Raw genomic sequence first — 11,636 nt, forward strand, 5'->3', positions numbered from 1 at the left:
AATTCATCACAGGTGAATTGTTTCTGAATATTCACAGGTTTTCCTTTAGATCTAGGAAATGTGTGTGAATCACTTCTAGTAAGCTAATGACTGATGAATAGTATAAATATTTAAACTAACAGAACATCATTTACTTGCAAAATTTAACGTGCTCTGATGATTTGGAACTTGTAAATGTGCTGGTATCATCTTGTGACACCTTGCCCTTTCAAAGTGATCTTACTTATGAAGTGCACCAGGGTAATAGAATTGCTGTTCGTGAAGCAAGGTATTTTGTGCTGAGCAATACTGATAATCAAGTGTTCCCCTTTTTATCTTAAAGTGGCAGCATGAAGATCTCCTCATCAGTCGCCCACAAGCTATTTCTGTTACTCCTCCACCTCGTTCTGCAATTTTAGCCAGCATGAAAAAGAAACTTCATACACTCAGTCAGATTGAGGGTTCAATTGCAACAGTCCAGGTACTACTATTTTCGGGGGGGTTATTCATCAGCATATTGGAATATGACTCTAACACACTGCAAAATTATCTGCCACCTCCAGATTATGTTATGTCTTTTGCTGTTGAAGCACAAATTTAGTGGTATTTTCATTGATCTCTTTCTGTCTCTGATGCGTACTGTTACATTGGTTGATTTTTGCTGTCTCATACAAAATAATCTCTGTGGAATATCAGTAAATCCGTTTCATGAGCAAAAATACAAATATGTGAAAGCACTTATCCTTCTGAAGGCTGATCATGCTCCTGTTCTTTAAGTTTGTCTGACTTAAATCATCCTTACTATCACTTTGCTAGCTGAGTGTCAGAAGCTTCCTTTGTAGATCTGGGCAAACCAGTTACTCTGTGTGTTGAGGTTTCTGTGCACTGTGGCTTTGCTCAGCTTTTCACATTTTTGGATATCAGTAATACAGAATGTTTAAGTAATACAGAATGTTTAATTGTTTAAAATAAATACTGTTTAGCTTCTTGAATTTGAATTTCCTTTCTAGTTCTGAAGGTACCGTTTGCAATCATTTTTTGAAGATTATTTGTAAAATAATTCAGGACTCCTATGATCTTTCAGAATTTTTAGTCTAGAAACGTGAATACTTTTGAGTTTTGGATTATTTTTTTTCTCATAGCTTAAAATCTAGACAGGTGACTTTATTTCCATAACAGTCAAGTCCAGCTGGGATGTGTGCTGAAAATAAACCTTTAAACAGCATAAGCTAACATTTGGCGGTCATGAATACCACATTCTTTTATATATATGGGTATAAGAATGTGTCTGCATGTGTTATATATTTGTAATTTTTTTTTGAAGTTAGGCTTAAGGTGATATATGTCAATATGGATTATCTACATCTACTTTTTTTTTTCCTTCCCCAATGCAGGAGAAACTAGCAGCACTTGAAGCAAGTATTGAGCAGCGTTTAAAATGGGCAGGAGGTGCTAATCCTGCACTGGCACCAGTCTTGCAAGATTTTGATGCCACTATTGCTGAACGAAGAAACCTTGTACTGAAAGAAAGTCAAAGAGCAAGTCAGGTACTGACATAAGGATGGTACTATTGACTTGATAAGTGTGTTCACTCTTTATTTCCTACTTGAGAGTTAAGTAGAAGATATTTTGCCTCCTCAGCATCTAAAGGGCAAACATAGATATACAAATACTTCTGGGAATCCCTTGTTATAAGCAATATGAATAATCTCTGCGAGAATTGCTGCAGGGTTGGATGACCCTGAAGTGATACCGCTACTGTAACAGAGCGGCTTTTACTGCTGTATTTAAAATTCTCCCTTCTAAGGATATGGAACAAACGCGGTTTGTGTAACAGTTTAATCGGAATAACTTTTCCCACTCTTGCTTTGATTTTTCAGGTCACTTTCCTCTGCAGTAATATCATTCATTTTGAAAGTTTACGTACTAGAACAGCAGAAGCCTTAAATCTTGATGCTGCGTTATTTGAACTTCTCAAACGCTGTCAACAAATGTGCTCATTCGCGTCACAGTTCAACAGTTCAGTCTCTGAACTGGAGCTTCGCCTACTTCAGAGAGTGGTAAGTAAAGGTCAAAGCAAAATGTGTAACATTACAGAATCGCTGTAGTCACAATTTTGTCTTTCATTCTAAATTAACGTTATGTACACCTTCTAATGGGTTGTGGATTTACAGAGTTTATTCCATCAGCTGCTAAACACTTGGCAGTAGTGTCTACGCAGTAATTGAATTTTATCTCCTGATACAGATACAAAAGCGTTTCTGTTATTTTTAGGGCACTGGTCTTGAACATCCTATTGGCAGCTCTGAATGGCTTCACTCAGCTCACAAGCAGTTGACCCAGGAAATATCTACACAAAGAACAGTACAAACTGAGAAAGAACAGCAAATAGAGACAGTTTGTGAAACAATTCAGAATCTGGTGGATAGTATTAAAACTGTGCTCACGGGTCATAACAGACAACTTGGAGATGTCAAACATCTACTGAAAGCTATGGCAAAGGTATGCCTAAAACTTAATTAAATGTATTCCTCAAACCCATGTCAGTGTAGTTTAAGAAAAATAAAACTTATAACTATGTGCTTTTTAAAGTATCTAGAAACAGTGAAATGTGTTCATGCACGTGGAATTCAAGACAAAATTCATTTCACCTCCAAGAATTCATAAAGCTTTATTTCTAGAGTTAGGCTAATCAGGCTTTGGTTGAATTAAACCTTCTCTCTTATTTGGCAGTTGAAACATTTTCTTTGTGTTTACAAATCCCCTTGGTTTTTAATCAGTAAAACATTTGATCTTTTTCAAATTTATTTGCTTGAAATGTAGCTACTGAATTACGGTTATTTGTAGTCAAATGACAAACTGAGGGGCTGAAAAGGTGAAAAGATGTTCAACTTTATTCTCTTAGCCAAAATATATCCAATAGTTAACCTTTTTGCGCATCTTTATTACAGGATGAAGAAGCAGCTTTAGCAGATGGTGAAGATGTTCCCTATGAGAATAGTGTTAGGCAGTTCTTGGGCGAATATAAATCGTGGCAAGATAATATTCAGACAGTTTTGTTTACATTAGTTCAGGTTATGGGTCAAGTCCGCAGTCAGGAACATGTTGAAATGCTGCAGGAAATAACTCCCACCTTGAAAGAACTAAAAACACAGAGCCAAAGGTAAGACAGCCCCTTCTCTCAGGTGAAGGGATTTTGTTTATCTATTGTACATAGCAGAAACGCAGCATGGGGTGGGACCTCCTCGGTGGTTGGCTTAGAATGCAGAAATCTCTTTGCAAAATTTGACTTAAAACTTTCATTTTGAGCTTTCAATAAGTCATGTAGTTGAGTGAATATTTATCAACTCTGTTATATTTCCTAGTGTCTACAATAATCTAGTGGGTTTTGCATCACCCTTAGTCACGGATACATCAAATGAATGTTCAAGCCCAACATCAGCTGCTACATATCAGCCAACCTTTGCTGCAGGTAATACTTGAAAAAGTGCAAACATTACAACATCAGGAATTGATATAAGCGAGGGGATCATCACTTTTATTAAACTTTGAAATACAGACAATCTCTATGAGATTATAAAAGTCTATAAAATTCAGGCATTGTATGCTGAACGACTGGTTGATCATCACCTTCGAGATCTGGATTCACTCCAGCCCAGAATACATGGAACGCATGGTCACGTATATCAACTGACCTGTAATTTCTGTTGAAATTAGTATTAAAATTTGTGGTGACTTTTGAATTAATTCTGAAACCCCAGAAATACATTAATGTTTGCAAAATTTTCATTACTTTCCAGTTAAAAACATGAGTAAAGTTTCTCATGAACATGGATTTCTTTCTATTCAAAGGATTATTCTACGGTCAATTTTTGGACTAAGTGCAGGTTCCAGATTTCTATCAAGAGCAAGAATTGCTCATCAGTCTTATAACTGCCATACAGAATGATAAAATTACAGGTTAAGAGAGCCCATAAAAAAAATAGCTTAATGTAAATAAATGTTTTGCAATAGAACAAAATCTCTTGTTTGTGAAGTGAAAGAAGTTGGAAAACAGAAAGACTGAAGAGAACAACTGGTGCAGTGTTTACAATACAAGTTTAAAATGCATTTGTACTGATGTACTGATAGCTGCATTTGATACATATTTAATTGTGCTTTTTCTTGCATCTGTAATATATTATTTTGAATACTTTAAGCACTTTTAAACTTTCTTTGCAGCTGTACGTAGCAATACAGGGCAGAAAACTCAGCCAGAGGTGATGTCGCAGAATGCAAGAAAGCTAATTCAGAAAAATCTTGCCACGTCAGCAGATACTCCTCCAAGCACAGTCCCAGGAACTGGCAAAAGTGTTGCCTGTAGTCCCAAAAAGACAGCCAGGGACCCTAAAACAGGAAAAGGTAAATACAGGGCTTAAAAAAAAACCCAAAACCAGAAAACAACCAAAAAACCCACCACTGGCAACAACAACAAAAAAAAACCAAAAAACAAACACCTCAGTGGGCTTTTGTGCAGGAACGTAAAATTGAATTAATTGTATTTTGTACTTTTAGCCGTGCAGGAAAGGAATTCATATGCAGTTAGTGTGTGGAAGCGGGTCAAAGCCAAGTTAGAGGGCCGAGATGTGGATCCCAACAGGAGAATGTCTGTTGCTGAACAGGTGAGTTGAAAAAATAAAGTTCCGGTACAGGTCCTTGCTTTAAATTTGGGTAGTAAGCCCGTGTGCATGCATGCTGAACTATGCCTTAAAGTCTAAAATCCTATAGTGAATGGGGGGTCCCTTTTGAGAAGTGTGATTTATATTCCAATGCAAATCAAGGTATGCTGCCTTGTATCGCTGCGTTCATTTTTTTATCAAATGCTGTTGTTTTCTATGTTGTAGATTTATATAAACTCATGAATTGGATTAAATTGCCTTTTGTCTATCAGTAAGCTAACATTTGTTACACAGCTGTTGATATCCAGGGAGAACATGAGATCTGTCCAGCTGTCTAGAGGACAGACCTGGTCTGTGTTTACTGGCATAACATAACCACACTCCTGTCTCTGGGAAACTGAGTCAAGGGACACAGATTTCCATGTAAATCTGAGAATGTTGTGACTATTTTCAAGACAGGGACTATGAGTGAGATGATGCTTGATCTTTTTTTTTTTCGGTTTGCCCCTCCAGTACAGATTCCTATTTTTTATGTGGACTACACAAAGTTATGTCAGATTAAGTTTACGGTTACTATAGATTTTTTTTCTTCACTGAAATTTTGTATTTGCAGGTGACATTCAACAGTAAATTTTAAGATCACTTAAACACTTTAAAAAAAAAATCTAGCTTATTTTTAATTACTTGTTTGACCTTTTTAATAGGTTGACTTTGTGATTAAGGAAGCAACTAATCTAGATAACTTGGCTCAGCTGTATGAAGGTTGGACTGCCTGGGTATGAGTAGGGTGAAAGCAGATCAGTCTGGTTCAGCGAGGTCAGACATCCACCAGAATCAACTCGGCCTCAGGCATCCATAGCCGCACCACAGTCGGTGGTGATGCATACTGGGGCTTAATCTGAGGAAACCTAGGAAATCTCGGTGCACTGGGAAGTGAATCCTGCAGGATAGCTGCACTCAGGGATACGCTAAACACAATGGTCTGCAACCCCCGCAGTCAAGGGTGAAAGCTCACCGCTTGAACAACACGGTTTGTCTTTCTGCTACGGAAGAACTGCAAACGTGTCTGGGGGTTAGCCGCAGAAAGAAATCGGGATGCTACAAACCGCAGAGTGATTTGGAACTCAATTCCACCTGACCCTGTGAACAATTCAGGAAACACCGAACCCTGTTCAAAGAAAAACAGAAAAAATGGGGCCATGAAGAAATCACAGCAAGGGAAGATTTGATGCATTCAGATTCTTGTTACTCTTGTTGCGTGGCAACAGTGCTGGTTGAGTCGACCAGTTAGTACGGAAAAAGGCTACAAAATGTAAACTTCAGAAATGGACTGAAAGCAAAGAGCTGTACATCAGATATACGCTGCATTGGAAGAACTTCTGAGATAGAAGAAAAAGCCTTTGTTCTCTTCTCCCTTTCCTCTTTCCTTTTTCTCCTCCCTCCCAGCCTCTCCTTGCATACACCCCTCTCTTGGCTTATTCTTGTAGGTTAGGCGTACTTCCAATATACTTTTTATTTCAATCCTCCTACTTCACAGTTTAGTCAAATTAACAACTTAAATTTTGTTTGGTAAACAAATTTTCCAAAAGCACTGAAAATAGAGAACATCAATGATTACTTATGAGTTGGATGGTCAAATGCAAAATGTAATTTTGGTTATTTCAAAGTCATTTCTGTGATTCTATTATGTACAGTTTCTCAAAATTGTCACTGTGCATTTAAAAGTAATGAATCCTACAGGCATTTGATTTCATGTGCACTTCCCTCTGCTTGCAGTGTACACTTTTTTTGTAATTCAAATTGTCCCTCCAATCTCATTCTACTGTGATTGCTGTAGTTTCTTTCGTACGACGTAGCTAATCCAATGTAATCTTTACCTTTTTAAAAACCAGGATAGAGTATCTACTAGAGTTTTACATTGTTGATGACAGATAAACAATAAAGTGATGTTCTGGTGGAGGTAGAGTGATACGCTTTTTACTTCACTTTCCTAATACTTTTAGTTCACACGTGTAAATTATAGTGCTTCAGTTCACAGGGGTATACATATAATCCAAGAAATGAAGGACTCCTCAATTTTTGTTCAACTAGATCTGTAAAGATTTCTGCAAAGTAATTTTCCTTTGCCATATTACTTCTCTAGGTGGTTGTTCAATAATGCATCCATAATGAATCTTCCACCAAGGATTTTTGGGGTTTAATCACTTCGGCACTCAAAGTGTGATTATGGTCAGAAAAGTCTTATCTATAAATGGCAACCTCTTAGATCAATGTCCTGCTTGTCTGTCAGTTGTCTAAAAGACTTCTTGCTTCCTTTTTGAAGTGGGACACCTTAAGCAAAAGGCAACTTCCTTTTCTTAGAGGATATAAACCAAACGCAGTTCAATTACAACTACAGGATCTTACAGGTGCTGATAACTAAAGCAGAAATGCACACTGGCATTTGCAGCCCAGATCAATTTGCGTAGCTATGTATAAAAAGTTTCTTTGTAAACTTAGTGAATTCATTACACGCAGTTGCTGGAGAAACAATAAATGTGGGAAGATCCTTTATGCCATTTTAGTCACTTTTCAGAGTCGAAACACTTTAAACCCAACATTTTTTCAATGCAAATTTAAGTATTAAAGGATTTGAGCCGAGCTCACTACTGGCATAAAATTCATGTAATTGAATGGATTTGCAGCAGTTCATCTGAGTAGAAAGCTTGGCTAGTAATTTTCAGATAACATAAATTAACACCAGGCATAAGTAATAGGAGAACTTGTGTTATTTTTCAGTATTTGCACTATGCTAAGTGCTCTGCCTCCTCGGTAGGTCTTAGAATTCACTTTCTCCTCTGTTGCCAATTTTTCGTGGACATGCACTTTGAAGTGTAAGAATATTCAACAGACACACGGCCTTTTTTGCATTCTGATTGCCTGATTAACTCTAGGGACGTCACAGGCTTTAGATCTAAGGATCCCCGTGCAAATGCATTCCACTGCCGTTGCTTCCTGAACCCTCTGCCGCGCCGGGCATTGCAAGAGAGAAGGTGTTTGAATGTTGCAGTGAAGAACATTCATATGCAGAACAAGACACTTGACACTGTTGGTCCTTTTTCTTTTTCTCCAGTTAAAAATAACCTTACGAACAATCTGTTTGGAGTACCATAGGAACACGAGTGTATTGTACGTGCTGTTTTATTTCTTGGAAGCTGGGGGGAAGGGAGGGGTAATGCACTCACCTGTGGCTCATGTATTATACCTCTGCTATCCAGAAATGAAACACTTGTGTGGAGATGGGTTCTTACTGCGTAATTTAATAAAGTTTTAAAAAAAAAAACAACCACAAACGTATTCATAATTTCCTTGTATGCAATACTGCTTACGGTAGTGAAAATTACGGGGGACAATAAAGTGCCTAATACAAAATGCAAATAAATACAGAACAAGCCCCTAATTAGAGCAGGATTCTACAGAGACTTAAATTTGTGTAACTAATGTGCTTTTGTGTGCATTTTTCTTGGTAAATGTTGAAAGTACGGCTAATTGGTGAAACCTAAAATGCAAATTAAATAAGACTGCATTAGTTACGCTATCTTCTAAAGATAACGTGCTTCTTCTAAAGATACAGGGTTACTTCATTTTTTCCAATAAAAATCACACTTTCTACAGTAAAAGAGACCTAGAATAATGCAAACTAGAATAAAATCTTTGAATTAATATAAACTGATTTATCAAAGTCAGATTGAAAGTATGCTCATCAGGTTTAAGTTGTGGCCCTCTCCTAATTACATAGACTAGTGGTTGCAAATGCAGTTACTAGTTTGCCAGCTGCGCTCTGTAAAGCCAGGATGTGAGCACTGCTCTACCCAACGGGTTACTGGGATGTGTTAAACAAACGGGAGTCATTAGTGGTGTCTTAGATTATTTTGGTGGAATAGTGGCAAGTTAATAAAACCAAAAGGGAAATCATAACAGATGTGTACAGTTAACAGAAGTTATTTTTGGTACTTTTCAGGGACTTCATAGGCTGTATTTCCTTTGCAACAATATTTTTGCCTTCAGTGATTAGTCCATTTAGATAGTAGTATTTCGTATCTGTAATTTTTCATATATTTGTGAAAGACTCACGTCTTTCATATAAATCTGATATAAATCAGAGGGAGGGAACTAGTTGTCCAAGGAAAAATGAATGAGACATTTATAAAAGCATTGGTGACACTTCATACTAGTGTGAGGTTAACTGGCCTGGGAAAGGAGGGTGTTTCGCTGCACAGACCCCACTGTGGGAATTGAGCGGCCATCAGCTCTGGCCCTGGGACACCACAGAACGCTGTCTGCCCTCGGGTAAATATTATTTGATCAGTTTAGTTTACCCTGTTAACTGCTTTGTGATATCTGAATGAAAAGCACCATATAAATATACTCCTTTAGAACTGCAATGGGAGAGGTTAAAGGTCCATTTCTCTAAATGCTATAGTCCTTAAGGTTAACTTGCTTCAGTTATTCATCAATGTGTTCTGCACCTAGCACGTTTGGCCATTCTGTTTTAGCACACTCAAGTACTTCAAAGGTTTCTTTGCACTTTTTCGCCTTTGTTTTTTTGCAAGTTTTTCTTAAAATTAGCAGACACACCCCTGAAAAAAAAGTTTAAGATGACACCTGCTATCCATCTTTTGCTTTCTTAACGCAGTACCCAATTATCAGATGCATTTTTTTTTTCCTTTGGTGGAAAATAGCTATTCATGCGTATACTGTTAAAATTTCAAAGAATTTAATTGAAAGTACAGATATTACATAAAATTACTGTTTAAGTACATACTGTTGTATGTATGTAAATGCATAGCTGATTAGAGCAATTTTGCCATCAGTAATTTTTTATTAATAGCATAAGAAAAAAGTTTGAGACGCATTTATTGTGTTAGGAATGATGAATGGGTGGAGGCTTAACATGTAAAATCTGTGTTTCTATGTCTGTTCTAAGTGCACAGAGCAATTAAACTGCTGCTTTTAAAGGTGCTTTGAAGTTAGCTTGGGTATTTAAGTTTCTGTGCATCTGCTAAGAGAGAATCTCAGCATAGGAAGAACGCATCACGTTGCAGCATGATCTGTGTCAGACCCTGAAGCGCACAGAAAACAACTGGCTTTCTATAGCTCGGGTAATGGATGGGAGGTGATGAACAGGTTTTCCACATTCTGAGCTATGGCTATTACCATTCTCTGCCTTCTACATTAGCGCTCTGATTTTAACAACCAAATTTATAAGCATACGTGTGTATGTATACACACGCATCTGTTTTTCATTTTATGTTGAGCTTCCGAAGGCCTGGCCGCTCCAGGAGGGGGGTGTTGGGTAGCACAGCAGGGCTCCACGCTGTCCTGATCTCCACAGTGCCATGGCCCGTCTCCTCTGGTGTTTCTGGGTGGGGAGGGTGTCCTGCAAGGCTCATTTCCCTCTGCCCCTCTGAGCCACAGAGAAACCCTTACATGAGGGAACTGCACCTCTGTGGGCCCACTAAGGTGGGAGAAAAGCTCCAACAGCAGACTGACCTGGGAGCTGGTGTTTGAAAGACTGGCTGGATGATAATGAATCTGCCAGAGGTTGAAGATGATGGAAATCCTGCTTTTTTCATTGGTAAGTGCTTGTGGTTTTGCAGTGAGAATCATACAAAAGGAAACCAGGAGCCGGCTGATCCCCGCAAATAGCCACAGAGGTGGCCTCTGCAGAACACCGCAAATACTCCTAGGAAGAGCAATGCATCATGCTTCTGCGTGTGTCCAGGCTTCCTCAAAAGACTCATCAGAATTGCTGCTGGCATCACTTCCTTAAGAAATTAGCTTCTGTTTGAACTTTGCTGTGGTGTAATTACAGATCTTGAGGGTGGCCTTCATCATTTTTAAGTGCAAAAACACTCTTAGCTTTCAGCAACATGTAAATGAACCTGAAAGTTGTTCGGTAAAGTATCTATTCTTTATATTCAATCTTGAATGAGTCTGAAAAGCACCCTATAAAAGATCAAACAATTCAGTACAGACATGTTTTTGCTTTTACAGTATCATCCTTTTTCCTCTCCATCAGGCTGGTGAGATGGATTGGAAAAGCATTGCAGTTTTGGTGCCAGAAATGGTAAGTCTTCTTTGCCCTCATTTTGGAATTGCACTATATCCTAGGGATTGTGATTAAGCTCATTAGCATCTGTGACAAACATTTAGGAAGTTGAGTCAGAAAAAATATTTATATCTTAGCGCTTTTCTCCTGTGTTTATTCCTATGCTGCTACAGCTTCTGAAAAAAAAAAAAAAAGTAAGTTGTTGCACAGATGGCAATGATAATAGGTAGGTCAGGCAGTGGTGGTGGTCAGAGCTGGAGAACCTTCTCGTGAAGCTAGGAGTTGTTTCATTGGCTTAGAATCATAGAATGGTTTAGGTTGGAAGGGACCTTAAAGATCATCTACTTCCAACCCCCCTGCCATGGGCAGGGTCATCTTCCACTAGACCAGGTTGCTCAAAGCCCTGTCCAACCTGGCCTTGTTTCCCAAGTGATGATCCAGACATCCCGTACCTGTGGATTCTGCTGCCTACAGCTGACGTACCATCTGCTTCACATCAGTCACATGCAATAAATAAATACCTGTGCTGGAAAAACAGCAAAACTTTAACTCAAAGCCTGTTGGTGGCTGCCTTCAGTGCTGTGTTACTTCAGCAGTAACGGGCTATTCGTTAGCCTTGAAGCATTCCCCATCAGAAGGCTCTCTGTAGTTCATAGGACACATACGCATATGATGTATGTCAAGAAAAGGTAACATTTTTTCATGCAGCACATAACATTTTTCCTAATAATCACACATTCAGGTCATATGGATGAGGCTTTTTAAACTAAAAGCCTTATCCTTGTAAGTCCTGCTGGGGAGGTGACCGTTACCACCCCCGTGCCGACGGCGGGGCTGCTGGCTCGCCGGCCGCGGCCGCCCGCTGCCGGGGCCTCCCCACCGCCTGACAGACAACAGCCGGCGCCACA

The 11,636-nt window shown here is 38.7% G+C and overlaps 1 protein-coding gene across 1 annotated transcript in view; it reads left to right on the plus strand.

Moving 5' to 3' along the window:
- The window catches only part of SMG1 (SMG1 phosphatidylinositol 3-kinase-related kinase), a 98,834-nt gene extending 92,238 nt beyond the window's left edge, over positions 1–6,596 (plus strand). Inside the window, exons 55-63 of the mRNA XM_009886608.1 lie at positions 323–460; positions 1,374–1,526; positions 1,860–2,039; positions 2,254–2,481; positions 2,931–3,142; positions 3,345–3,451; positions 4,201–4,380; positions 4,534–4,640; positions 5,342–6,596. Of these exons, the coding sequence (XP_009884910.1) occupies positions 323–460; positions 1,374–1,526; positions 1,860–2,039; positions 2,254–2,481; positions 2,931–3,142; positions 3,345–3,451; positions 4,201–4,380; positions 4,534–4,640; positions 5,342–5,419 (1,383 nt within the window). The 3' untranslated portion in view covers positions 5,420–6,596. The remainder of the gene's footprint in view (positions 1–322; positions 461–1,373; positions 1,527–1,859; positions 2,040–2,253; positions 2,482–2,930; positions 3,143–3,344; positions 3,452–4,200; positions 4,381–4,533; positions 4,641–5,341) is intronic.
- The last annotated feature ends 5,040 nt before the right edge of the window (positions 6,597–11,636 follow it).

This window comes from Charadrius vociferus, unplaced genomic scaffold, assembly GCF_000708025.1.
Source record: "Charadrius vociferus isolate BGI_N301 unplaced genomic scaffold, ASM70802v2 scaffold46, whole genome shotgun sequence".
NCBI classification, from domain to species: domain Eukaryota; kingdom Metazoa; phylum Chordata; class Aves; order Charadriiformes; family Charadriidae; genus Charadrius; species Charadrius vociferus.